This window comes from Agelaius phoeniceus, chromosome 18 (assembly GCF_051311805.1).
Source record: "Agelaius phoeniceus isolate bAgePho1 chromosome 18, bAgePho1.hap1, whole genome shotgun sequence".
In the NCBI taxonomy this organism is placed as follows: Eukaryota; Metazoa; Chordata; class Aves; order Passeriformes; family Icteridae; genus Agelaius; species Agelaius phoeniceus.
Genome location: NC_135282.1, coordinates 11,526,937 through 11,554,854, shown reverse-complemented (window position 1 = coordinate 11,554,854; position 27,918 = coordinate 11,526,937). Strand labels below are relative to the sequence as shown.

General features: G+C 43.1%; 3 protein-coding genes across 3 annotated transcripts; 1 reads left to right on the top strand and 2 right to left on the bottom strand.

Annotated features, from left to right (window-relative positions):
* Positions 1 to 113: 113 nt before the first annotated feature.
* SNRPD3 (small nuclear ribonucleoprotein D3 polypeptide) lies at positions 114 to 3,715 on the bottom strand. The gene is made up of 4 exons (XM_054645677.2): positions 3,585 to 3,715; positions 2,881 to 3,030; positions 2,083 to 2,275; positions 114 to 1,268 (listed from the first exon to the last, which is right to left on the bottom strand). Exons 2-4 carry the CDS (start codon positions 3,004 to 3,006, stop codon positions 1,207 to 1,209), a joined length of 381 nt encoding a protein of 126 aa, XP_054501652.1. The 5' UTR covers positions 3,007 to 3,030; positions 3,585 to 3,715; the 3' UTR covers positions 114 to 1,206.
* Positions 3,716 to 3,835: 120 nt separating this feature from the next.
* On the top strand, positions 3,836 to 12,878 carry GUCD1 (guanylyl cyclase domain containing 1). The gene is made up of 6 exons (XM_054645676.2): positions 3,836 to 3,980; positions 5,434 to 5,518; positions 6,957 to 7,122; positions 7,830 to 7,921; positions 9,505 to 9,746; positions 10,195 to 12,878. Exons 1-6 carry the CDS (start codon positions 3,944 to 3,946, stop codon positions 10,284 to 10,286), a joined length of 714 nt encoding a protein of 237 aa, XP_054501651.1. The 5' UTR covers positions 3,836 to 3,943; the 3' UTR covers positions 10,287 to 12,878.
* Positions 12,879 to 13,012: 134 nt separating this feature from the next.
* Positions 13,013 to 27,221, bottom strand: UPB1 (beta-ureidopropionase 1). Its single transcript, XM_054645674.2, has 10 exons — positions 27,076 to 27,221; positions 26,277 to 26,448; positions 24,753 to 24,840; positions 23,980 to 24,074; positions 23,582 to 23,743; positions 20,530 to 20,699; positions 19,775 to 19,856; positions 18,904 to 18,946; positions 18,031 to 18,185; positions 13,013 to 14,056 (listed from the first exon to the last, which is right to left on the bottom strand). The coding sequence occupies exons 1-10, from the start codon at positions 27,174 to 27,176 to the stop codon at positions 13,973 to 13,975; spliced, it is 1,152 nt and encodes a 383-aa protein (XP_054501649.1). The 5' UTR covers positions 27,177 to 27,221; the 3' UTR covers positions 13,013 to 13,972.
* Positions 27,222 to 27,918: the final 697 nt, after the last annotated feature.

Here is a 27,918-nt window from a genome sequence, read left to right as displayed (position 1 = left end):
ACAATGCTTTCAGAGTTAAGCTCAAGTATCCCTTACACAAATTCTAAGGAGGTTTTCCATTGCAAATATTTAGGATCACTACCACCCAGAAGAAGATGCAGCAGGGCTTTCCCTGGAGATCAAATACAGCTTTATTTACACACAATTCAACAAGTTAATACATTAGTTCAACTTTCCTGTCTGCACACAAGGGAGAGTCTTCACAGCATCCAGGCAGAAAAGCAAGAGCAGCTCTTTGTGTGAGTACAGACTGGTAATTGACCCTATGCAAGTATGTGATTAGGTACACAAGGGTTACATTGAAACATTTCAACCATTTAAGTCAGTAAAAACAGCCATGCTACACTTCATTCAAGTTACAACTGCATTTGGCTTCCTGCAGATCAGCTGATCTATACACAACTGTGTATAGATAATAAGATCAAAAGTTGAAGCTGATAGTGAGCTTTGTTCAAAAATCAGCATTTGCATTGAGTTGTGTTTAATGGATAACTATTTATAAAACTTTCCTCATACACCTGCACTGCCTCTCAAATCTACAAAGCATTTCAAACTTATCCTGGAAAATGCTTATTTTATATTCTGTCATCTTTTCCCAGACACAGGGAAAAGCTGCTAAGAAAGTCAGAATAGATTTTTTTCACTGCAAATATAGATTCAGGCTATCAAAGTTGTGTGTTCCTAATGAAAAATTCTCCCCATATCCAAAGAGAAAGATAAGAAATGCAAGAATACAAGTTCAATACAGACATCTGAAGATGGACCTCTATCTACTGTAGGTCCATATAAAGCTAAAGAACACAGTGCTCTGCTTCTCAGGAAGCTGCCCTGTTTTGCTGTATTTTCCATAAATGCAGCTGCTAATAAGACTTTATAATGTATGACTTAAAATTCTTCATTAAGAATGCCTTCTAATTCTTTAGAGGATAAATGACAGCAGGACTAAACAAGAAAAAGGAAACATAATGGTCTTCAAAAACCAATGCATCACACAAAGTGGTCAAAACTAGATATAACAAAGTCCACTATTTTCCAAAGCTGGCTTGAGTGTGAAATCAACCTACAGCGTATTTGCCCAAGAATTGTCCTGTCAGGTAAGAGCAGACGAGTTTTTGTCAGAAACATTTATTAAACAAAGCTGATACCAATGCACACAAAGTCAAGTTAACATCCCTAATAAAAAAAGCAATTTGGCCAAGACCAAAATTATCTTCGCTTCTGGAAGATGTTGCCACGGCCCATACCACGGCCTCTTCCTCTTGCAGCCACTGAAGAAAGAAAACATCAGGGATGACATGAATTTGACATACCTGCATATTTATCTCAACAACTGACAAGCAAAACATCAACAAAACTCAAGGTCTCTTGCTCAGAAGCAAAGAAATGCTCAGGAAGTGATGTGAGAGCACAAAGTGTTCTGTGAGAAGAACCAGAACCTCATGGTCCCACAGTCTGGCTCCTCAGAACAACTGCAGCAGGTATTCACACATCTCATGTTCCTTCTGACACACAAATCTGTGTCACCCAAGAGATTTGGAACCCCACGCTCTTGCAAGGTTTTGTAACACTACTCAGTAAGTTACTCCCCCACACAAACGCTACTGAATACTGAAGTTCAGCAGGGACTTTGTGGCACATGACTGTTACTCAGCTACCTAAGAACCAGAGGATCCCCTGAGGAAGGCACAAATGAGAGTAACTACAGAAAAGGTAATAATTACAGCTTCCCAGTAGCTTTGTAACTAAAGCTGTTTTCCTACAACAGCTCAACAAGAATACCTGAATCCTACCCTAAGCAATTCAAAAGCTGGTGGCCACAATTACAGGAAAACAGAACTCTTAAGTTTGACAGAAAGGCTCTGTTTAACAAGACTACTCACTACCTCTAAATTACTGTAGCATCAATACTACACATTCAGGTAATTGGGACAATTTGAGTCTTGACTCTCACTGTAAGATAAAACATTCAGAAAAACACTGGATGAACCAGTAATCTTTTAACTTCTTACTGCTTAATCTCCTCAGTGACAGAGATGAATTTTTCAGTTCTACAGAAAAATAGGGGGAGGGACCTGTACATACCTTGAGCTTTGAGAATAGCTGCTTTCCCTCGCCCAGCTCCAGAACCCTGGTTTTTATTCTTCATGCTCTTTAGCATAGGAGCATTCTTTAACATATCTGGTAAGATGAGAAACCGTATCTTGCTGCCCCTGATGTACACCTGCTCGAGCTGTGCCACCCGTCCATCTCTGTATGTCACTGTTATGTTGGACATCTGGAAGGGAAAAATCAGTCAGTGCTCAGACAGGCCTCAGCTGTGACACAAGGCATCATGGCAGAACTCATTCACACACACCCAGGACTTTTGCTTTCTCACCAGTTTACGAATCAGCTTTATCAGCATCATTATTTTTGTTTTCTTATATGCAAATAGTTTAATAAAGCTATTTTAGTACTAACTATTAGGGAAGCATTTTGATTTCAATGAGCACTTGCCTGAAGTCAAAGTTAGGCCCTCTTGGAATGACTACAGCAATTGCATTAAATAAGCTTCAGATTCTTAAATCAAGGGGGTTTTATTCTTACACTCAGTGACTTTAAACAAAGAACTCTGGAAAAACACTGTTCCCAAGACAGACTCTTAAAATCTCTGATCCTACTGACAGGGATGCCCAATCCTACTCTGAAACTGGAAATAAGCTCTGGCCTCTTTGGAGCATTCTGTAACGCTGAATCCACTTCACCACAGTACAAAACAGCATCAGTACAGTTTTTGATTTTAATCCCAGAACTAAAAGCAACAATCTTTTAATCGAGTTTTCAGCCTTCTGAGGCCCAGATCAGCCAACCTTCCCTCCATCCTTGTGAAACAAAAGATACCTGACAATTCATGTTGTCCTCAGCTTCGATAAGTTTGCCTCGATAAACTTCTCCTGTGTTGGTCTCGCAGGTCACGATGTGGCCCTCGGCCTCATGCAGGACCTTGATTGGCACTCCAATCGACATGGCTGCAGTACTGTGGCTCTACACCTGAGGCACAAGGAAAACAAAAGCTTTTATTACAAAGAAAGATGCAGAATAAGCTCCAATTACACAATCCATCATCCCTTCCAGTAGTGTGAAGAACCAATTTTCTCACATTTTTAACACAACATGTGTTTTGACTATGCATCAATAACACTTCTCTAGAGACGTGCCCATGTAGACGTTAAACATCAGCAGCCAGTCTTTTCCAGGTCTCTTCTGGGAAACTCACTTTTAAGGACTACAAACGAGGGGTTACTCGTACCTCTACGGGAAGGGCCCCAGGTGGATCCCATAGCGGTACGGCCCCTGCGAGCCCCGCGGGCAGCGCGGCCGCGCTCGGGGGCGCAGCGCCAAGCCCCGGGCCCTTTCGTGAGGGAGCCGGGGCCACCACAGCCCTCCCACACCGCACCGAACCGCGACGCTCCGACCCGACCCCCTCCGGCCCCTCAGGGGATGCGGCACCGCCCGGGCACCTCCCCAGAACGGCCATGGAGCGAGGGTACCCCACAGGGAGCCCAGAGCCCCACAAGGAGCGGAGAGCCCCGGGCCGCACTCACCGCCCGCGCCGCTCTCCCCTAATGGCCTCCGCCGCCTCCCGCCCTGCTCCGCGCGCCGGAACCGGAACGAGCGCGAGGGGCGGTGCGGCCTCGTCCCGTCCGCTCCCGCCCGGGGCCAGCCCGGCAGCCCCGCGGTGCCCCGGCTCCGGGGCAGGGCTGCGCGTCCCTCGCCCGCCGTGTCATGCCCTTGCCCGCCCGCACGCCCCGCCGCTCTCCTCGCCGCCACGGCGCGGGGCAAGCGCCCCGGGGCCCGGCCCCCCTCAGCCCCCGCCTCCGGGAGGAGCCAGCGCCGGGCCCCGGGGCCGCGCCGCCGGCTCGGCGGGGCCGGCAGTGAACGGGCGGCGGGTGCCGCCACCGCCATGAAGAGCCCCCGGGAGGCCGGCGAGCCGCCGCCAGGTCAGTGCGGCCCGTCCAGCCCTGCTCGGGCCGGCGGGGCCTCTGCGGGCAGGGGGCGGCGGGGAGGCGGAGTCCGCCCCGCGGAACGGGCCAGGGAGAGCGCCCGGCGGGCGGCGGGGAGCGGGCGGGGAGCGCGGGCCCCGCCGGCCTCCCGGTCCTGCCGAGCCGCGGGTTTGGCCTTAGCAGCGATGGGGAATTGCCGGCTCCGTCGGTAAGGTCGGGGCGGCGGGAGCTGGCCAAGCACAGGAGGGTTCGCAGGGTGATTTACAGGCACGGCATAGACGGGCTGGTCTCGCCTCGGGACAGCCACAGCCATCGCTGAAGAGCTCTCGGTGTGTTGGGAAACAGGTGACTGGAAGCTGGGCGGCCAAGAAAACTTGTTATTGCTCTCTGAAGCTTTCACGTGGAAAACACGTACTCCGTGGTTAATGTTGGACTTGGTACACGAATTTAAAAGACTGAATATATCAACTGGTATGCCATTCTTTAAAGTCATGGTTAAACAGGGGCACAACTAGGAAAAATATAACAACATTATCTAAAAAGTTCTATAAATCATATTACCCCAAAACTAAACGAGTCCACGTGATGTCAAATGCATTTTTACTCCCATCATAAAATGTAGAGGACCTTGTTAAGAAAACTTCTCAAAGGCCTTTTCTAGATCAAAGGTTATTGAGAAAAGCCCTTTGTGATTAACGCGCTTTGGTCAATGCTGAAGTAGCAGTGACAGGCGCGACTCTTCAAGTCCTGCTAGTGGTGAAACTGAAACCTCCACGTTGCCAGCTCCATAAAAATAAAAAAACTGAGGCAGAGGATGGAGCTTGTACTTGGGACTTTTTGGCAGAGATTATTAATTTTCCCTCTCCTGAGGTTTTGACGGAATTAATACAAAAGGACAACGGTGCTGCTTGCGAGTTTTAACTTGTTTTGTTTAAATTCTGTAAATTACCATCCCTGAGAAAAAAAGACATCTATAGAAATCTGTGGGGTTTTCTAAGAGATTCCTGCCCAGAGATCCTGGTGTTTTCTCCCAGCTCGGTTTAACTCCCCTTGTGGCACTGAAGTACAATCAGACACAAGAGAAAAGATGAATACTTGTGTCTTACCTGCTGTTATCCAGGAGGAGACACAGCTTCAATTGAGGGGTGGTGGGTACATCACCCCATTAAAAAAAAAAGAAAAGAAAAGAAAAAGAAACTTCCAAGGGAAAAGGGGTGGAAAGCCAGTGATCTAGGTATAGAACAATAAAGGAGTATGAGATTAAACCAAATTCTTATCTTTACAGAAATACTAAATGTATGTTCCCCTAAGAAAAAAAAATCCACCTGCCAGTCAGACAAAACCACTTTCCTAAGTTTCCATGGTTGTAGTGCTGAGAACAGGCTGACTTTTAGTGGCATGGAAAAACATTCCTGTATGGATTGACACTGTTTGTGTCCTGCTCACACAGTTGACTGCATCCAGCTGAAAGTGCCCGTGATTCAGCAGCTGTACCACTGGGACTGCGGGCTGGCCTGCTCCAGGATGGTGCTTCAGTAAGTGCCTCTCAGAGTGGGAAATGCATTCCATGGGGAGGGCTAGCAGGAGGCAAATCCCAGGGAGAAGAGGTGTGTTGGAGCAGCCCTGAGTGCAGTCTTAGGAGAGCAGCAGTTTTTGAGGTACCCTTGGACAGTGGCTGCTGCTTGGGCCTGACCCAGCTCTCCAGCAGAAGCCAGGGAAAACATAAACTGAAGTGAACTTTGGACCCTTTTGAATAATTGACTAATTACACAGATGCAGAATAGCTAATCAGCTCTGAACTTTGCAGGCTGGCATGCATAAGCTCATAGAAAGTGTTGCCTTTCCTGTTGTTACAATTAAGAAATCATAGTTAGCTGTGACTCATCTGATTCCTTTCTGTGTTTTCAAGTGATGGGTAGGTGTATCCCAGTTTATGAGTGTGTGCTGTACCTGTACTACCTCTGTCCTGCTGAGCCCCAACCTGTGGGATGAGTGTTTGTGTTCCAAGAGTAGTTTCAGCTTCAAAATTGTGTTGCCCTCTGGGGGTTTTTTTGTTTATTTTTGGTTTTTTGAACTAGTAGCTGTCCTGCTGAACTCCTCTTTCCTTCCACAGAGGAACATGAGCTTAGGTGCAGGAGAAATACCTATTTAGATGTCCACTTAGTAGATATGAAGCAGAAGATTTTCATTTCTCTCCATCCCTTCTGCCAAGACGTTAGTCCGTGTGCTGGTAATTTCCCATCTTGACTACTGTAACCTCTATTCCCTTTACCTCTTTGCCACTCCAGTCTGCCCAAAACTCAGCTTCCAAGATTAATCTTCTTACCCTGCTGATCTGACCTTGTTTGCCCTGCATCCTCAATTCCAGTTGCTTTTTATTTTTTATCATTTACTTCCATTTGTTTTCTTACTTTCAGAACTCCCCGTAGCTACCTTGCTCTGCCCCTTTGCAACCTGTCCCAAGCTTCCTCCTGACTTCCATCTCCCACTTTCTTCCTTTTGTGTCATCAGTGCCCAAGACAAGCTTCCTTTGAATATTTACTGAATTCCTTTACAGCTCCTCCTTTTAAAATCCATCTATTGTGTGAAGGAAGTTTTAGTCTTTAACTCTTTTTTCTGTGTTGGCTCTAATACTCTTGTACATTACACTGTAAACCCTTCAGGACAGAATTCTATACCAGCTTGACTCTGGTACAGCACCTGTACACTTCTAGTACTCTAAAACAGTCAAGGCACCACACATTTCCAACTTTAAAAAGTCAGCAATAAATCCAGTTAAATATTCCCTATTCCCTTCCCTTAAATTTCTGTCTCCTTTGTGGGTTGGTTTGGTTTTTTTTTTTTTGGTTATTTCTTAGCCAAGCCTGTTGTTTCAGTTTTTATGTGCTGTGATGTAGAGGCTTGGACTACAGCACACATTTTGCTTCTCCTAAGATCTGTGCTTCCCTTCCCCTGCCTTTCTTGATACTGTAGGTACCTGAATCATTTGGACAATGATGAGTTTCAGAAAGCCATCCAGGAACTCCAGTTAACAAAGAGTATCTGGACTATTGACCTGGCCTACCTAATGCGGCACTTCGGAGTTAAGCATAAATTTTGCACCCAGACACTCGGAGTGGACAAGGGCTACAAAAATCAGGTCAGTATTCTCATCCACAGGGGGAGAGCAGGCAGCTTTAAAAGCCCTGAGTGTCATGCTGTAAAAGCTCTGGTGTCTTACTGACAGTCAACCACAGTTAATTTGACCTACTGCCAAAATTGGCACAAATCTGTTCCAAAGGCAGTATGATCCCATATTGATTCCAACTTTTGAATTTTGAAAAAGTTTGCATGTAGTGTTCATGAAAGGTTCCAACCTATTTGACAGCCTTGGAGACTGAAGCCCTGTATTTATCTACAGAACAGGTACAGCCTGGGCAGCAGCAGTGTTTAGCTTCCACACTTTCCCCACCACCGTGCCTCAGCCTTGACCTGGAAGATCCACCTCTAGAGGTGAGAGGGGAACTCAGCCTCCCATCCACTGAGAGCTTGGCCTCTCCAGGGCCTGTAGCAGTGGTGACTTTATTGCAAGCTCCTGCCCAGTTTCCCCTGGGAAACCAGACAGGCTTCTGTTATGTAGGCAGCTGAACAGCCACAGGATAGAAACTGCAACAGTGACTGACCAGGAGCAAATTTAATTTATAATTCAGAGCAGAAATCCTTGCCTTGTTTCCAGCAAACTAAGGGAGAGATCTTTTATCCCATAGCCAGATCTCTAACTTATGCAGGCTCTTGCTAGCAAACTCTAAGTGGTGGATTACCCAAGGTAAACACCATTCCAGTTCAGAACTTCTGTTATTTCCACAGTCATTTTACAGGAAGCACTTTGACACAGAAGAGAATCGAGTGAATCAGCTCTTTGCACAAGCCAAAGACTGCAAGGTGCTGGTGGAGAAATGGTAAGCTGTTTTCTTTCTCTTTGGAGATTCTGTGGGCCTCTGCTTTTCTTGGAGGCACCAGGCTAAATCACTGAAAGAGACTGAAATCAAGCCCTAAGCCTTTTTTTACCACTTAGTGTCTTTCTCCTATAGCTGTCTCAAAAAAACCTCATGCACATCAAGAGCTAATAATGAAGTTTGAAGAAAAATTAGTCATGATGCAAAAAAAGTGATAAGAAAATGCTGATAGGAGCTGACTATGTTTTGAATTTGGTTATCCATTACACTTAGGCAGTAGGGAGTGCCTACAGCACTCTAATTGGTCATTGTTGGAATTAAGGAGAATGCTGTGTGGGTACAGAACTCATTGTTCCCAGAGCTACACAAACATTATGGATCTCTGTTCCCAGACAAACATGCAAATTACAAGTTAGCATAGGAGCTTTTGCCAAGGAGACCATGAAATAAGGAACTCCATGAAAGAACTACAAACCCAGAAGAAATGGAAAAACTGCAGAATTTTCATAATCAGCAGTGAAATTCGACTGGGGAATGACTAAGCATCCTACTTGAGCTGCATCCCTTTTTATAGGGAATGGATTTGGATCCCTGCTGTCAAAGTGGGGTAAATGATTAGGGGTAAGGAAAGAAGAGAGGATATGGGGCAGCCACAATAACATTTGAATGCTGGAGCATAACTTATATTTAGCAGAATCAAGTGTCCTTTCTAACATGCATGTCACCTTCACTTTAACTGATAATAAGCTGTGACAGGACAGAAGGGACACACAGTCCCTCTTGCTTTTGCAGTCTTTAGCCTGTGGCCTTGATCAAGGCAGGGACAGAGGGCACATTTACCTGTGCAGTACTGAGGCTGGGGCATCAGAGTGGGGAAGGATTAAATACAAAGCACACAAGTTCAGCCAGGTGGTGCACACAGCACAGACACCTGGAACTGATCCAAGAGATGAGTTTCTGACGCATATGGAACACACATCTGCCTCAGAGAGGGACAGCTTTCAACAGATGAGGTTATAGGTGATGTTTGGTGAATACTTACTCTCTGTAGAAATAAAGCCTAAAATATGAGGCAATTCAAAACTTCAGCTAGGAGGATGACAGTCCTGGGTGACAGAGGCATATCTGGGTACATCTTAATTTGGTTAGTGGTTACACAACATTTAACCACTCACTCGATAAAGATTTGGTGTTTCAGAGATAAGCTTTGCTAACAGCAAGAGAGAACATTTCACTTAAAATTTGCCTGCAACAGAAGTCCCTCAAGTTACTGAGTGAGTTGCCAGTTCCTTTAATTCTGTTCTCTGGGGCATCTGATGTGTCATCTCAGAATGTGTTACTGCAGAATCCAGAGCTGTTGCTCTGCACTTCAGCAGCAGCAATAAAATGAAAAGGCTGTGAATGCTACAGGTTCTGTCAGGCTTTGTCCATAGCAAAGCCTGCAGGGTTTAACACTAAAGATCTGTACCTGTGATAAAGAAGTTTATCTATAGTGTATCTATCAAGTGCCAGCTGCACTGTCCACCATCAGGCACTTTGTTTACACCAGCCTCTTTCAGTAAGTGTGTGTGTTTTTTTCCTTGCAGCACAGTAACTGTTCAAGACATCCAAAACCACCTGTCCCAGGGCCACATCGCCATTGTCCTTGTGAACGCAGTCCTGCTGCTGTGTGACCTTTGCTCAAGTCCTGTCAAATACTGCTGCTTCCTTCCCATTGGACAGAAGTGCTTCTGCAGGAGCCCTGACTACCAGGGCCATTTCATTGTGTTATGTGGCTACAACAAAGCCTCAGGGAGTATTTACTACAACAACCCTGCCTATGCTGACCGTGAGTAGCCTGTCCCTGATTCAGCCAGTGCACTCCTAACACAGAGAGACACAGAGCCACAGCTGGAGCTCCCCTCACAGTGCACAGGCATCTTAAGCATCACTGCCCAATTTGTCAGAAGGGGTTTTGCCACATGAATTAGATCAGTGCTGCATTTTGGGATGTGATTTATTTGAAGAATTCACATAGGCATTCTAGCACTTGGCTTGTCTGGCTTTCAGATGGGTTGTGAGAGATGCTGAAATGTCTGTGTGCAGAATATAGCAGAAGGGCCAGGTGGTACCTGTCTGCAGCATTACTTCAGGGAGCTCTCTAAGGGGAAAAATCTACCTGAATAAAGCTGGAACCTAAGCTGCTGGGTGTAGTCTCTATACTACTGTTACATCCCATGTAAGAACCTTTCACTGGCAAATCCTGCATTTTTCTAACCTTTTGTTCCTCCTTCCAGGAACATGCTGCACCAGCATCAGTAACTTTGAGGAAGCCAGGACAAGTTATGGCACGGATGAAGATATTCTGTTCATCTACACTGACAGCTGACACCCACCCAGACACTCCTGCTCCTTCCTGCACAGCCTGCAGGGCAGCTGGCTGCTCGTCTCAGGACTCCCCTGCACACACCTCCCTCACTCCTGGACTGCAGTGGGACCTCCACCAAGGGAGGCTTTACAGACATTGACAGGACTATATTGCAATGCTGTCCCTACCTTCTCCTTTTTTTTTTTGTTTTTTTGATTTTGCAATATCTGTCTTTGGTTTTTTTCTTCCCCTAATTTTCAAAATTGCACATCTGACAGCAGTTCTAAAATACAGGCCCAAAGCCTGTTCACTTTCAGCTTATTTTCAAATTAAACACATAAGAAAAAAAAGCACCAAATTTATGAATTTCAACACTTGGTAATATTTGCATAGGTTTAGGTAAACAAAGGAAAAAATAGAAAATACCTGTTTCTCTCTCTGTCAAAGCATGAAGGGCTGGTCTTCATACAAAACCTATGGATTTGAAGTTCAGTAGGATATTTTAAAAGGAAAAATTATTAATTTAAACCATCTTTAAATAACAAAAAAATGCCTTGCTGGTTCATCAGTATTGTCTGCAATGTAGGAAACTTCCCATCTACCAAATTCACAGAGATTTAGCATTTATGCAACTGCAATACTGGAATTACTCCCTTGCATTACAAACTCAGTCTCTTTTGGCTAAATCCTCCTGGATGACTGCTCAGAGCTCCACATTGCTCCAGAACTTTAAGTGGAAAGATTTTATTTGCACTTGGAAGTCTTTACTGCTCTTTGCAAAAAGCTCTGAATGTTATGCCACACACATGTGCCAGTTTCTGCAGAATCCATTCTAAATATGAACATTCTAAATATTTAAACTTATTGAGCAAATGCAGAAAATTATCATCCACACTAATGGTATATATTTTGTGTGTAAAGTGTAAATATCTGACAGCATCTACTGCATTGTATCTAAAATGCTAAATTATAATTTGAGCCAAATTTTGCTGTTAGTATTAGTTCAGTGACATTCTCAGAAGAGCTAAAATCAATTAAGGAAAGAGGAAATACAAACATACTTTCTACAAGTAAAAAGGCAGGAACTTAGATTGTTCTAGCTCTTATACTGCAGCTGTATGTGGATTAAGTTGTTGCTATATAGAGACATTAAGTGAAATTGGTAACACCCATTCACAGCCCTTTCCTCTGGTACCTGAGGAGCACTCTGAAGTGTAAGAAAAAACCACTTATTTCAGCTTCATCCATCCTAATTTCTTCCAAGTCTCAATCTTCAGTCCTGCCTATATGAACGTGAGTAGGAAAATCAGCACTGACATAAAACTGGGAAAATTTGCACTGAAGACAGAGGTCCCACATCTCTGGCATGGTTTTAGGAAAAGAACTGTTCAAGTTCTGAAACTGTGTGGATATAATAAATAGGAATTCTCCTTTCAGCATAGAAAAAGAAAATGTTTATCTTGGTAAAAAAATGTATCAGTTGTTGACTAACTGAGAAGTACACAGTGTTGACTAAGTACTTAGTAGAGGCAAGAGTGCTCCTTTCTACAAAGGCAAAAAATAGTAACAGAACATCTAAAATGCAGTAACCCTTAAAAAACCCAAACAAAAGTGTGTGACAGGAAGCTTTGTGTGTCACATTTTGATTATCATTGGTGAAGTTGAAATACATTCTGGCAGTGATGAGCAACAGGGAGGATGTGATTTGTGGAGAACTGGTCCATCAGTGCCAGCAGCAGAATCCTTCCAGAAGAAAGGTACCAAACCTGTTGTAGGTAATGCCTTTCAACTCTCCAAAGTGAACAACCACAAGACTCCTGGTCTGGGAATTTTTATGTCCAGGGCCAAAATCGTGATGTTTGATTTTGAGAGAGTGTATTAGCTCTGTTAATAATTAACAGGTATGGAAGCTACAGGCTGTTAGAGTATCCCCTTAACCCATGCATTTTCAGGTAGGTAGTTCATTCAATACCATTAAACTGCCACAGGATTTATCTTAGAGCAGGCTTGATTAGTTGAATAAAACCAATTCTTACAAAGGCTTGTCACTGGCATTCAGCATCTTACTGTTTCCATTGCCAAAAGTGAATCCTGGATGTATAGAAAACATGAACTGAAGGGCAGGCTGAGTGTGCTGAAGTGCACACACAGGTGTAACAATACTGACAGGTAAGTGTTGGGTACCCAGGGTTTCAATGCTTCAACAAAAGTGAAAGATAAACAAAGCTGTCTCAGCTAGTGCAGACAAAAGGAGAGGTCCAGTATGACAGCAGGATCTCATACAGCTGCCAAATGGAAGATGATGGCTGTGAGAGATGGAAACACAAGGGAGAAGCAAAAGCCCAGTGAAAAGACTGAGTATGTGACACAAATTCAACTGAAAAAGCATCTGCACAAGCATCCAGAACACCTGCATTTTCTGAAACTTTGTTTCCTATTACAAGATTGTCTATCAAAACACTCTGAAAATGTTCTGTTGCTTTGTTTCTGTCAGGATGTCAATAGCAAAGGAAGGGGATTTTACATGCAGGGATTTTATACATAAATATATTTTTATTTGTAATTAAGCCATTCTCAATAAAGGTGAAGCTCACAAATAACCTGGTAACATAACGTAGCAAGTGCATTTATTAACAAGTTTGTTAGAAATAATGGTTTTGAAAAGCTGAAATTGTAATTCAGAAAAACAAAAACAAGAGTTCAAATATTTCTTACTGTTACTAGCTACAATTTCATAGTTGCTGGGCTGTAAATTGTATTCAGTCTGCATTGCCTGAACACCCATTGCCATCACCCAAATCATATGAAGCAAAATTTCAGAATACTAGCTAAGAATACTGAATATACTACTAAAGTTTCAGTACTACCTAAGAACAGCAAATGTAGCATTGGTACCTTTAGTCCAGAGCTGGTTTGTGTACTCTGCAGCCACCACATCCTACTGGAGTGCAGCCCCAGGGAAGGAGTCTTCCTTCCCCATCCTGAGCTTTGTGTTCACAGTGAAAAGCAGGCAACTGCCCCAGCCTTGCCTGTGCACTGGCCAGGGTCTCTATTTCTGCTTCCCTTCAGGGCACTGAGCTTCAGAAGATACCAAAGCATCTCCCTGAGCAAGACTTCTGCACCTAGAAGGGGCCCTGCAAAGACAGCTCCAGCTGTGGTTGTGTAAAGGCAACAGAACCAAAGCAGTCCTGCTTTACAGCACCCACAGACCTTCACCCAGCTGGGATGTTTGGTACATTACTCAGCTGTACCTGAACTGCATCAAGTAGTTTGTAAGCAGAAAAAGCAAACAAAACCCAGATGAAAACAATTTCTGCCTCATTTCTCTGTAAATTATGCATTTGGGCAGAGGGTAAAAACCAGAAAGCAGAAACAGATGTACAACGCAAAGCTTAAAAACATAAAAATTTTCATGTCCTCTGAATTCATCCCATCAACTCTACCACAGTACACTGTATGTCTATCTACTCTAGAAAAACACTGGAGGTATTTCCAGCAAGGAACAACTTTAGACTCATTAGTGTAAATGACAAACACTGAAGAAGCCATTTCAATTATTTTACGTAACACAGTTCTGACTCCTATTATTTAAAATTGGTTACATGAAATTAAACTGACAACATTAAAACAGCAACACAGGAAAGCTATAACCCAACAGTAACTTGGAACTTGTCTTGTAACATTTGAGTGTAATGAGATGCTCTCTCTTACTCTTTGATGATATTGGGTATAAAGAAAGGCTGGATTGCTTCAGCAAGCTTTTCTGCATACATTTCATATCTACCAGTCATCTGGAAAAGAAAAACCAAAGCTTCAGTTCTTTCAAGTAAGCTACAGAAGTATTTCAGTAGAAAATATTTATATCTACTGTTTGGTTTTTCCTATGACAATATATGATTTAATTGTCCCAAACATCAAAACCATAATTCCCTCAAAATCAATATCTCCAGTGCCTTAGCACAAACTTTTTTTAATAAAAACTTTTTTCCTGAAAACTGTCGGGTCCGGCTGTCTGTCTCTGCCCCGACACGGGTAGAGTGGTTCTTGGGTGGCACGCGATGCAAAGGACGAGTCTGGACTCTTCAGCTTTTCGGTCTTCAGGTTGTTTATTATTTCTTATCTACAAAGTTTTCTGTCTGCACAACAGAGGTCTGATCTGCAAGCAGTCACAGGCACTCTCTGACCACCCATGGGGCGGTCATGTCTTTTTATACTAAAATCTACGTACACAATATTTACCTTTATTTCCCAATGCTTTTCACCCATGTTAGCAAGTGCACCTTCACCATAAACCAATCCCCAAGTGCCAACATCACCACAGGAGATGGAAGACAAGAAGAAGAAAGAAGAAGGACAAGACACGTCCTGATCCCTCCATCTTGTCTCCATAACCCCCCTGTACCAAAAACCTTAAAGTTTATATTTCACCCTCTAAATGTGTCTCTTTTACACCTTTTACTCTAAAGTGATTCTCTTGTCCTCAAACTCTTGTTACTTCTGTGGATGGATCAAAATCAAGCCACCAAACACTCTTGGCAACATTCCAGGATTTTCGAGACCCCCAAGGGTTCTCCTGGCATCTCTGGACATCGGGAACGATGTGCTGAGATCCCACAGAAAACTTTTTTTTAATGAGAGAACTCATATTATGTTGCCTAGGACTGTATTTCTATCCCAAAAAGAAGTGTAGTTGCACCCTGAAAAGTCCAACTTTTAAATGAACACCTTCCTGTTTTGCAGCTCTCCTTCAGTGACAGTCACGTCCACTGACTTCCTACTTACTATAGCTGTTCTGGACAGCTGAAAGCTGAATGTGAAAGGTGGACTTGCTTTCTTAGGCATTGACAATTTTTTAAGTTATGTCAGTGAAGGCAGAGGAGTGTCTGTAATTAGGGCTTCATGTCATGTCCTTGACAACAAAGAACCCTGCTGCCAGCAGTAAGTTTGCATCTATGCCACTGACATTGTTGGGGTTACTCTTATTTCACCCATTAATAATACAAAATAGCTGTGGTTTGGGCCACAGAGCAAGTGCTGGAAGTGCTGCAATACAGCACCTGATGTGGTGCCATTGTCCTCCTCTGAGTGCACAACCCACAATATTTGGGCAAATCACTTGATTTAATTGGTTCCACCCCTTTGCTGCTCTAAGTTTAGCAAAGACATTCTACTGAATGTCCCTTTCAGGCACCACTGGGTGCAAACTGCAGATACCAGAGCAGGTTAATTCAGCTCCCACTTGCTGTTAAAGAGGGTGAGAAAACCTGTGACCACTGTTCCTCATTCCCCTCAGCAAGAACCACCTCTGTCTTGGCCACAAGTGAGAGGAAAAGGAAACAGCTCTCCCCTGTCACATAAACAAAACCACAGCTGTGCCTTAAGTGCCAAAACCCAACAATAGCACTCCACACCATCAACATGAAATAAAGGTGCTGAAAGCACAGGAGTTGAAGACAACAAAAACTACACAATTCTACACAAATCAGCCAAAGGGCAGTGTTTTGCTTTTACTGTTTGTCTTTCCTAATCAGTCCAATTGCTTTTGTTCAGATAGCCCTGCTAAGGGGTAAAGCAATGCTCCATGTGCTTCCTGACACACCAAGCCTCTGCTCTGCACTAAGGGGCTCAGAGCCGTGGCAAAGCAGAACCAAATGCGTGCCTGATGTGGAGAGCTAAGAATCCTTCAGCACAACTTAATTCCATTATGGCAACAACCACATGCCTACCACAGGCATCTGTAAAAGAACAAATGCAATTCTGTTCCAGAAGATGACCTGAAATTACTTCTTGGTTTTAGTCCCTCTGTATGGATTAGCAATATTAGCAAAGAAATTGTGCTGTAGATAGGAAATTACTATTTTTTCATTATAAAGCTTATTTAGCATTTCAAATCCACAGAGATTTTTCATTTTTATGTCAAACTGACATCAAAACACATTGAGTATTGCACCACACTGTAATGAACAACAGGCAAATAAAGCAGCTCTATAAAATAAATGTCTGTTTGCAGTAGCATGATGCTCAAAAACTGACACTCCTTGCAAATGATTACTTATTTTAAATACCAGGTGATCCCTGAAGAACCTACATATATTGTACAGCTGCTAGCCAGGAGTTCTGGTCTATTTTGTTAGACTATTTTGTTAAATCATGCTGATCTTAAGAGTGAAAAGGAAAACTTCTAGTCTTTAGCAGAACTGAGAACTGGAACAAAAGACCTGTCTCCATAAAAGCAAACAAGATGTTTTCTTCATCACCAAAGCCTATTTCCAGAGTTGCCACTATTTTTCTTTTTTTGTTCCAACAGGATCTTTGTGTGGCCTGTTGTAAACTTGATCAGAATAAAAAAGGAGAATCATTCGTTTAAAAAATAATTATCTGCTTACTCCACTAAATCAGTATCTAATACAGCACCCCACACAGCTTGGAGTGGCACAACTGAAGGGTTAGCAAGCTGCTGTGCTGAAGCAGCCATTTCTTCAACCAGCACTGCTGCTGGACAAATTAAATCCAATTATGCCCTCTGGAAAGATGAACCAAATTAGCTTTACCTCAGAATACAAAAAAATAGTAATAAATAAGGTTTGTTAAAGCCATATGGAGTGGCTTGCAGCTATCTTAATCTGATTTAGATAAATTCAAACGTGTGTTAAGATGTTTCAGAGATGAATATATACAGTACACAGTTCTTTCTCTGTAGTTTCAACATATCCACAAAAATTCAGGAAGTTAACCTTGCAAGAATTTTGCCTTCAGAAAGTTCTCAAGCTTGTGGGTTTGGGTTTTCACTACATTTCACCCAAACTGACAATTAAGAATATATACCATGTTAGGTAGAGGCAATGAGCCTGGCTCAGCTCAGCACAAATGGCTGCACTCATGCATAAGGAAAGCAGAACTCTTCCCCAGCGATCCTCAGAGCTGCTGCCAATCCACAGTAAGGTCCTGAGGCTGGGGTTTTCATCTGAAAGCTACTGGCCTAGTTTCCCTGAATTTAGCTACTCCTTTTCCAAATCTATTTATGCTTTTGGCCTCCATAACATCCTGTTAAATTGCTTCAACAATTTAAACTCTGAATTGCTAAAAAATAAAAAAGAGAGGCTGCCTTTTAACTATTGTAACATCATAGAATTGTGGAAATCCAGGGCACTGGGAATATTTCTCTGTCTGCTCTGGGGTGCCCTGACCCCCAGGGCAGCACTGACTTTGACCCTCATTCATGGAGAAAATTTCCCAGACTTCAAGATAGACTGGAATCCACAAAAGTGTGAAACAGATTATAGAGAGCAGTATAGGTGGATCACTTGGTGAGAAATTGAGGGTTTAGGATTTTTAGTATGTTGTGGATGGAAGCAAGATGGAGGGCACAGGGTGTCATCCTGGGTTTCTTCTTCATGCTTCTTCTTCCTTATGGGTTTGGGTGGCATTTTGTAATTGGGCAGAAAAGTCCCCATTATGGGCTCTTTGGGATCAGTTATTGGGGTAAAAGGGAAAATAATCTGGGTGTCAGCTCTTAATTGGATAGTTTAGTCTTAAAAGACCTTGTAACAAGAGATTGTTGGTCATTTTGTGCCTTCTAATGAAAAGCTTCCAAAGAAAAGTAGTGAGACTGCTTTACTGATAAAAAATAATAAACACTTGAGTCCAAACATGAAACACTGTCTCGAGTGCCTTCAATCCAGACCCAGAGAAACCCACAACCACACAGAATCATTATCAAAGCTTGTTTGTTCTAATATTGTATTTCCTTTATAGTCAGGCTTACCTTAAAATTCCACTTGTCACTGACTTGCCTGCAGAGGTTTAGGTCCATCTCTGCCACCAGCAGCCCGTCCTGAGTGCGAGACAGCCCCGGGGTCCTGCTGCCGTCCGGCGCAGCCACGTAACTCGAGCCATAGAAATGGCCCAGCTCGTGGTGTGCTGAGAGAGATTTTTAAAAAGCATAAATTGCCATCTGCAAATAGGTTGGTAACTTAACATGCAGGGTCCCACCAAACCTGACTCCATTTCTTGGGGACTCACTGTCCTTTAGGCAAGATAATCATCCTGAAGAGTCACAGCACGATCCTAAAATAACTCCAGTTTTGGCCAGTTATAATTTTCATGCACAGAACACCATGAAGTTATCAGGAAAATCTCCCTGCATTGCTTTTCAAATAATGCACCATTATGCTTTCTCATTATTAATTCCCATTACTTATTCCCATCATTGCTTTTTACTTTGCATTTAAATGAATTCTAATTGTCAAATTATACATTTTCAAAACAGCTGACAGAGATACACCCATTCTATTTTCAATAAAAGGTCAGAGGTGAAAACGCTGGGATTTGAGACACAGAAAAGATGTTATTTCATATTGCACAACTCTTGAGTTGTGCCAAAAATCAATCCCATTTGTTGTACTACTAAGCCATGGATTCCACTGACCTTTCTCATGCAGCTGCTAAAAACACTTTGCTCCAGAACTGGCTAAAAAAGGCTCAGGCACACTCTGGATGGAGCCACAGCTTTCACAGCACAAATTACTGTGTTTCAACATGTAAGTACATACAAGAAAATCTCATACTCCTCACTGATAATTCTCTTTAACTTCCAGCAAATCTGGGAACTGGTAGGGAATGTGATTTCTGAGCTTACCTTTTCCACCATCTCCAGAAGTAAAGGCATTCTTGTAGTATTCCTGTGAAATAAGAGGAATCCATAGGTGGCAGTATAATTCCGTTTCATTCAAGAAATCCTTGCTAGTCTATCATAGTTTGGGAGTTTATATAAATCTACAAATATTTTTTTCTGGCACACAATCAGCACTGTCTAAAGGGAGTCATCAGAGGGGCCTAGTTTCTGTGATGGATAGCAGAGAACACAAGGTCTTTTTGTATCACTGCCTGTTGCTCATACACTTTAGGGACATGCCTTGTATCCATTTCACAAGTTTAAAGAGGCAAAAGAGGAGATATTTAACCAAAGATATCTTTTCAGATCACAAAAAAAGGCAAACATATTCACATAGCAGCAAGGACAATATTTTTGCAGGGAATCTAATTTTAAAAATATACACATAGTGTAATTGGACTAGTCTGAAGGTAAGAATGACTTATTGCATGCACTATTAAATTTCATTATAGAATTTTACAGTCCAGAAAGAGATATTAGCTGTAAAACAGCCACAAGTTGTGTACCACTGACTTAAGGATGCATTAATTTTTCACTCATTTTTGCTAAAAGAATAGCAGAGAAACTGGGAGACTTAGCAAAAGGGTGGGTGCCTATTACAAAGATTCAATTCAAGAACAGGAAACAGCTGCAACCAAAAGTAGGCTGCCAGCAACAGAGGCAGCTCTCAATCTCTTCATCACTGTCCATCCTCAAATCACATCACAAACCCCAGGACAGTGGTTACCCAGGAGGGGAACCCATGCATCCCAGTGCTCTCAGTCCCTGCCCTGAACAAAGCCCTGCTCAAGGCAGGCCTGAACGATGGAATGAGTGAAGGCAGGAGGATACAAACCGTTCCCACTCTGTTGATGGGGCACGTGAAGCAGTGATTGGCTATGGCAGCGTTCCTGGCTTCGATGGGCCACAGCGCCTCGCTGCAACACACACAGAGAGACAACTGTTCATTGACTGACCCTGCAGGGCTACACCTGCACCCTCACTGCCTCCCACTGCACGCTTTCTGGCCTAGCAGCCACAGCCAGCTTCCAGGAAATCAAGTCACTCGAGTGCAATTAGTGTTAATGTGCAGAAGATTAATCTCAAGGGACACTTTACACTGGTCCACTCTGGTTCAAGAGGCCTGATAATCATAAAATTGCCAACAGTTTAAAAAAAAATTCTGAGAAAAGGGTATCTCAGCTTGGTTCTGAAAACTGCAATTTCATACCACACTCCTTAGGTGGACAATGCAAGCTGGTACAATAAGCCTGAACATGACCACTACCTACTATATAGCAAAAAATATTACATAAAAAAATCGAAATAAACTCTCAGTTTTCAGAGCACCAGCTGGATGCTGGTGAATGCTGCCTCAAAGACAGGAGAGCTGCTGATGTACAATAAAGCTCTCAAAGAGAATCAGTTACTGGGAGGAGACTGGAAGGCCACAATTCCTGGTGGAGGAGAATACAGGCTCCTTTCTGAAGACAAAACAAGGAGACTACACTTCCAAGAGCTCAGCAAGGTGCCTTTTAGGCCCCAGTGAGGGGCTCAGAAGTTCAGCTAACCCAGAAAGGGAGCAATGGCACAGATCAGTTTGTGTTTTACCTGAGTGCCCCTATAGTGGCTGAAGGGTTAAAGATGATCTCTGCTCCATTCATGCTATACATGAGCCAGTTCAGAGGGTGGTGGCGCCCGTAGCAGATGTTCACAGCAATTGTCCCAAACTGGGTCTGAAACACTGGGTGTCCTGTATTTCCTTCCATATAGTAAGTAGACTACAAACAAACAAAAGAAAAACCAAAGGAAAAAGTCCAATCAAACAACAAATCCCACAAAGGCAGACTTCTTTAAAAAGTGTAAAGAATTACCTCCAACTAAAAAAGCTTTTTAATCTGTAGATGGAAGGCTGAGGATAATATGATGAGATTTACAACATCACTTAGGCAGTGGAAAAGATGGATACAGAGATGCCAAGGCAGCAGCAGGAGTGTGTATTCACTGAATTACACTCTTACACTGCTTTCAAGCAAAGGAACTTCTTTTATGCAGCAGGCAGTGAACTTCCAAAATGTGCTGCTTTCTGTGAGTACCATCACCAGGTTCAGACAGTGATACAGATCCACAGATAAGGAGACAAAACCTGGCACCCAACATTCCTTCCACAACACTGAGGATCCCAAGGGAGCACAGAAGCTGCAGTGGCCAGGCTGGTTCCTGACAGCATCCTTTGGTGCTGATGTGGGACAGAAGAGCAAGGGACACAGTCCAGCACCCTGAGCCTCCAGGACTCGTGTCTCATCCCAGAAGGAAGGTGTGCTGCAAAGCAGACCCCTCTTTATTGAAATTATCTGTTCTTGTAACCACCACTGCCATTGGTGCTGGAGCAAGTGGAAACACCTGAGGCCTAAAGCAAGCAGGTGCAGCTGGGGAACAAACCTGGGCCTCCAGTAAGTGTGGGCCAGTGGCATGAGAGATACAGGGATCACCCTCTGAAACCAAGGGCTACAGGTTCAGTATGTGCAGTAAAATATTTACCTCATGTTTCTTGTTTATTATCAGTTCTCATGAAATTGCACAGTCTCTTGGTAGTGATCTGATCTCTTTTCATGTCTGTAGACAGCAGACCACATGGTGGGTGCTCACACAAGTCTTTTTCAAAACAATTCTGCTGAATGAATATATTTCCATTTTTTATCCTATTCTCAGTTTCTTTTCTTACAACAGCAGAAGAAAAACAAGAATGCTGTTGCTTCAGGGAATTCATCAGTTCCTATTTCTTTATTTCACACCAGAGGTCAAAATCCTCTCCACAGCAATAAACTGTGATGTCTCAAGGACTGATTTTTGTTTATAAGGCCTCCCACACATGGCTGAATAGGCCACAGAGCAACCTCTGTGCCCTTTCCATTTAGTTCTTACTGATTCAATGGGCATGATTTTAACAAGGCTCCTTTCCCATCTGCCCTACAGAGACAACCCACAAGAAACAATTTCAAATTCAATATTTCCTTGAGGTTTAACTTTGTTGATAAAGAAAACAACATTAAAGTAACACAGATGAATATAATCCCTTCCTGTAGCCTGGGTGGTTTCTGAAGTTGCTTTATCAGAATTGCTCAGCTCAGAAGAGTGGACTTAATGCTTTGCTACCAAAGCCAGCTGAAGACAGTGATGTCTTGGGCAAGCACCATTTGATTCTCTAACAAGTAGATACAAGAAATGCCAGATCATTACAGTATATCTGGAAGCTATAAACAGACAGTTTTGTAGTAATTCTGGCATTTAGGATTCTATGAACTAACTTCTTTTAGCAACTGTGCAAAACTCTTAGTGAAAGTCTATTTATACTTCACATGAGAAAGTAAAAATTCTTTCTTTTTTTAGGTGTCTCTCATTACAGTTTCATAGCTGGAAACAATGAGAATCTTGGAATCTGTTGATTCTTCACTAAACACTGTCAGGAAAACTGAAAGACATATTTTAGCACAAGCAACAGGAATTTATTTTTTGTTAGATTACATAAAGAACAAATTAAAAAACGTGGAAAGTAACCAATGGATTTGTTAATTACTACTTTTGCTAGACCTGATAAAATAATACTAAATATCAGAGTAAGTGTTAAAAATACAAGGTAAGACTGGTGACTGACAGGCTGTGCCAGAAATTCATTGTGTAGAACTCCATTAACAGCCTCCTCTGGAGAAACTCAAACCAGCCTGATCAGGTCTGGGAGCAAGGTCAAAACTTCCAGAGTCTTTGAACACAAGGTTTTGAGACCCAAAAGAACTTTTTACATTAATAAAAAAGTTCTGACACCCCAGTTTGACGACTGGAGCAGTCAGACAGGGAACAAAAGCTACTGCAGGTTTACAGCAGCCTCCAGTGCTTAGCAGAAATGCCTCTGTTAATTACTCACTTGAGCTGACAAGGAGAGATTTAGTTAGGTAAGACAATGTATTTTTAGACTTCAGTTAATTTTTAATCCTGATCTTTCTGCTCGTGACAATTGTTTGGATGGATAAACACATTTCAGATCTACCAGTCACTGCCTTTACTGCCAGTTCAGTTTCTGATTCTGGAGGATGGCCCAAAACCTGCTGGGGGCTTCAGCTGCAATAATGCCATTAGTAAACAGAAGATGCCATAAACCAGCCACTCACTCAGAGGCACAATGAATTAAGGGATTCTGCTCGAATAAGCACAAGCAAAAGAATTGTCATTTCCAAGACAACCTCAGAGAGAAACAGAAAGGCTGCAAGGAATGTTCATGCTTGAACCATGAAACAATTGCCCTGCAAATTAAAGTAAGTTCAATGTGCACACATGGCAAAACTACCCAAGCCAATCATGCACAACAAACATAACACAGCTGTAACTTCAACAATCCTTTTAAAGGATACTTGATTCTTTTGAAGTTTCACTGGGCCAAGGAAGAGTACCTAACAAGATTCAATGTTATTCTTCCTTTAAGACTCATCACTCTCAAAAAAATTATTCCTTCATGATAAATTAACTATCACTTCACCTCAGAAAAACTGATTCAACAGTAAGTGAACACATTTTCTAGGAACACATTGCATTTCCTGACACAACACATGCTGCACAAACAGGAGCTGCAAGGTAAGACTGACCTGATTGTCACAACACTGCACCTTACCTCATTGAAATCTCCAACCCTTGGAATGTGATTTTTCCTACTTTTGCCAAGGAGTGCTCCAGAATTAGAAATGACCACTGCAGTATTCCAGAGAATTCCACCATGCAGTTCATCTCGCTCCAGGATTGGAGACACCACAACCATGTTGTACTTCTTTGCAAGCTGCACAAATGAACACAGTTCCTCTGTTAGACACCAGCCTGCAGCACCCCAGCCAGCTGAAAACAGCTAATTCAAAGAAAAGGTAAAACAGCATTACATGTTAACTAGAAATGTTAAACAACACAGGTGCAAGTCAGAAATACAGCAAATTTTGCCTGCCAGTTCACTGATATATTGTCTTTTCCTTCAAATGATGTCAGCTGGTCTTTTTTTTGCCTGCTTGCTTGGTTTTTTACCTCTTGACAGAACTTTGTTGTTGGCCCATCCTCTGCTGACTCAGCAAATTCAGTCCAAGGAAGTTTCTCTCTTGTACAAAAAGCAAAGGGCATGGCTGGAAAACACCAAAGCAGGGTAAAATGTAAAAAAATGTTCATGTCACTCAAGAAATATATTATATTTGCATGAATACAGATAAAAAATTAAGCAATTACTGATTCAACTGTTTTCCTTCAACTGTTAAAGGCAAAAGCTATTTAAAAATATTTTTAGCCAGGGCAAGGAGTTTTGAGCTCACAAGAGGCAAACCAGAAAAGAATGGATGCATTTAGTGAAGTCTCAACAGGGGTAAAAAGACAATAAACCCCAGTCACTGGTGTAAGTGTGAACAACCTGTTCTCACAAACATTTCATGGGCCATGAAAGTGAAGGGGTTTGCTTCAATTAAGCCCCAAACACATCATGTAAATTAAAAACAGATTTTTCAATTTTAATACCTGTCTAGAAAAAAAACCCCAAAGTTTTAGGAGAAAAAAAAAATGAGGAAAGGGTCATAAAGGATGCCATGAAGGAGCTCCAAATACCATATGGCAGTCATCAATACAACAGAGCCCTCATATCTCCTCCATACAGTTCTGCTACCTCAGACTCTTTGGTTTTTCCTTTAGGAAGCAAATCCCTGCAGTCAATTGTTGTATCTTGGAGGATTTCTACTGCTCATTTACAGGCCAGCTGTTAAACCAGAGAGCACTTGAGAGGTGAGAGCCCAGAGGGAGCCACAGCCAATACTCACTCCAAGCCTCCTGGAAACACACAATGTTGACCCCACACATGGCAGCCACTCCCACCATCTCCTCGATGCGTCTGTGCAGAGCAGCCACCTGAGGGGAGAAATGTCACACCATTAAAAGGCACCTGCTGCAACTCACCTCGGGGGCAACTGCCTGGCTTCACAGCCTGTGCTCACTCTGAGCTTATCCTGTTCTGTTCTTAGAGCCACTGCTTTCAGGGGCAGCAACTCCAGGTATCATCCCTGAACACTGATGATACAGTCAGATATAGATTTTTAAAAGCTTTTAGATGTTGAAAATAGAGAAAACATTCCAAGAATCCATGGGATTCTATTTCCATAGTTGCAACGTTTATAAAGCTGGAAATTCAGTGCTGCCTGACTTGCAAAAAGCTGAAAATCCAAACAGAATTAACAAAAAATATAATTTTGCTGCTCATTGTAAACAACCTACAGGAAGATGTTAAGCCCTCTGTCCTAACAGCTAGGCAATTATTACCAAGAAAGATGATCAATGTATTTATTAATTAGTTTTCTAGAGTATTCTATGTAAAGATAAGCATAGGCATAGTACTTTGCATTGCTACTTTCAGGTTTCAAAAAAATTAATAAAGACAAGACTTCAGTGACCTATGAAAACAAAAATTGTATATTGATTTACAGAAAATGTTAGCTAGTAATTAATAAAATCATTAATACAGCTGGTACTTTATTCAACAGCTGTTATAAAGGATCCACAAACTTGATCTGTGGAATTAATGACTTGCATCTGTGACAGGTAATCTTTCCAAATCAAACTACTTCAGAAATGTTCTGTCCTGTCACTGTACAGAACTACTGCTCCAGATTTTATAAATGCAGTATTTTCTTTCCCTTTTTTAAAGCTACTCTCAGGAGACTATTTCCATACAGATTTGTCACTTCAGTGCTGCTGTGTCCAAGATGTTTAGAGATGATGGTTTCAGAATAATTAATGTTGGAATAGACCTCTAAGACCATCAACCAAGTCCAGCCATTAACCCAGCACTGCCAAGTCACCACTAAACCATGTTATCTTGTAATAAGATTTCACTCACTGCTCTACAAAGAATAATGAACACAGCTTTATTAATCTGTTTCCTCTAATGGATTTTCCCGTAATGGAACATTTCTCAATTAAAACAAGAACTGCACCTGTGGTTTCCACTGGTTGCCATCCCTTTTGATTTTGTGTAAATGATTTTGTGTTTCATTTTAGAGGCAAAGGATTTTCATGTGTAAAATGAGCTACTAATATTTAGCTTTGGAAAAACTGCAAGCAGGTTGGGCATGCTAGGTAAATACAAGAGGTGTTTCTGAGAAACAATAAAACTAAATGTGTCACTCAAATTTCTTACAGAATGCTTTACTCCAGTAGTGGTGAGTCCTGTACTGCCAGACAATCATTAGACATTTCATGATAAGTTCCTAAAAGCAACAACTGAACTGTCTTATGTCTCAATCCAGCAGAAGAGGAGATAGAAACAGCCCCAGTCCCAGTCTGTGTACCTGGACTGCCACTGCTGTGTCTGTGGGAAGAGGAATTTTATTCTGTATCAGTCCCACTCGAACAATACGTGGCCTTCTCAATTGCTCCAAAGCAGCTTCAAATCCATAGCCCTGTAGTTCAAAATCTCTTTCCTGAGCTGCTGACAGCGCAGCGGTTGGCAAATCGAGTTTTCTGGATTGAACAGGAAGCAAAGACATTTCAAGATGAGACGTTCTCTTTTTCTGTTCTGAACGCAATGGACCAAGGAGATGACAATTCTGCCTTACCCTGCAGAGACGCCCAAGCTCCCATGCCCCAAGTCACCAATGTCACCATGTCAGCCAGGCACAGGCAGAGTCCAGCTCCTGGGTTGATCCCACTGCTCACATCACCCATCGCCCACTGCCCTCCTGTCATTCCCCGACATTAACACCTTGCTGCAGAAATCAAGGAGCACACACGCAAACTTCCACCTGCCATAACTGGATTACAAACACTTTCCCTCCCATGTCTTTCCCTCAAGTTTAATCCCTACTTTTCAGGCTCACTATTCCCGTCATGTCTTCCATCCCTGTCCGTCATCTCCTCACACTGCCCTGCTCCCCACACCTGGATCACCTCCAAAATACCCCAGTCAGCTCACTGCAGCACCACAAGCCCTATTTTTCCTTTTTCCCCTCAGCCCAGCCTTGTGTCTCGCACACCCGCCCTCACGCTGCCTCCTTCCCCTCACACCGGGGCTGGGCATCCCCGCGGAGCCCCACGAGAGGAGGGACGGAAACCGGCAGAGCGAGGGGCGAGCCCGTCCTGGTGGCGCACCTGGCCTCGCCCCCATAGAGGATCCGCTTCACCTCGGCGAGTTCCCCGGGCGGGATGTGCCGCTCCAGGCACAGCTCCAGCGACTCCAGCTCTGCCGCCATGGCGGAGGCCGAGCGCGCGCAGCCCCTCAGGCGCTCGGTGGGCCCCTGCACTTTGCCCCGGGCGGCCCCGTCGGCCACGCCCCGCTCCCCTCACGGGTTTTGGCGGGACGGTCCCTGAGGGACGGGGTGGGGGGGGGGCCATTGCTGGGCTCTGCCGCTCCGGGAGCGAGTGCGGCCACAAAGGGACAGGGAGAGCTCAGGACTCGTAAATGGTCGTGGTGGAAAAGAACCACAAAGTCGGAGAGTCCACAAAAAGTCACTTGGCGTGGAAATCCGTTCTGTTGGCCCCTCTATGAACACAGAGTAGAAAGAGAGAAAAAGGGGGAAAAGAGAGAAGGAGAAGAGGAAAGAAAGAAAAAGAAGGAAAGGAAAAAGATCACCAGCCCTGGTTCCATCGGTCCTGCCGATGGGATGTTGAGGGGATGAGGCCATTCCTGGCTACTTGCCACTTCTGGACCAGCTCTTGAGCTTCAGACATAACTCATCTAAAAGCAGAACATCTTTAGGAGCTTTTTCTAGTGGTACCTGTCCAACAAAAAGGCTTGGAAATAAGTAATAAAAAGGCAGTGGTTCTCAGGGATATGTGTGTGTCCGCTAAAGTTGCAGTAAAACTTTGAACAGAAGCCAGTAATAATTAACTTTGAGTTTAACATGGATTTTGAGGCCCATTATAATTGGAAATCCATCCCAAAACCAGACTTAATGTCAGATAAAGGATTGAACCAATTAAGACCTTGATCTG

Excerpts from the sequence above, each read along its gene's own strand:
- SNRPD3 (XM_054645677.2), bottom strand. The coding sequence starts at position 3,006 with ATGTCGATTGGAGTGCCAATCAAGGTCCTGCATGAGGCCGAGGGCCAC. Across the intron at positions 2,276-2,880 it reads AGGACAACATGAATTGTCAG|ATGTCCAACATAACAGTGAC; the intron begins GTATCTTTTGTT and ends TTTCCCTTCCAG. Across the intron at positions 1,269-2,082 it reads AGCTATTCTCAAAGCTCAAG|TGGCTGCAAGAGGAAGAGGC; the intron begins GTATGTACAGGT and ends TTCTTTCTTCAG.
- GUCD1 (XM_054645676.2), top strand. The coding sequence starts at position 3,944 with ATGAAGAGCCCCCGGGAGGCCGGCGAGCCGCCGCCAG. Across the intron at positions 3,981-5,433 it reads GGCCGGCGAGCCGCCGCCAG|TTGACTGCATCCAGCTGAAA; the intron begins GTCAGTGCGGCC and ends CTGCTCACACAG. Across the intron at positions 9,747-10,194 it reads CAACCCTGCCTATGCTGACC|GAACATGCTGCACCAGCATC; the intron begins GTGAGTAGCCTG and ends TCCTCCTTCCAG.
- UPB1 (XM_054645674.2), bottom strand. The coding sequence starts at position 27,176 with ATGGCGGCAGAGCTGGAGTCGCTGGAGCTGTGCCTGGAGCGGCACATC. Across the intron at positions 18,186-18,903 it reads TTCTGGAGATGGTGGAAAAG|CACACCACGAGCTGGGCCAT; the intron begins GTAAGCTCAGAA and ends AATCTCTCTCAG. Across the intron at positions 14,057-18,030 it reads GTGACAAGTGGAATTTTAAG|ATGACTGGTAGATATGAAAT; the intron begins GTAAGCCTGACT and ends TTTCTTTTCCAG.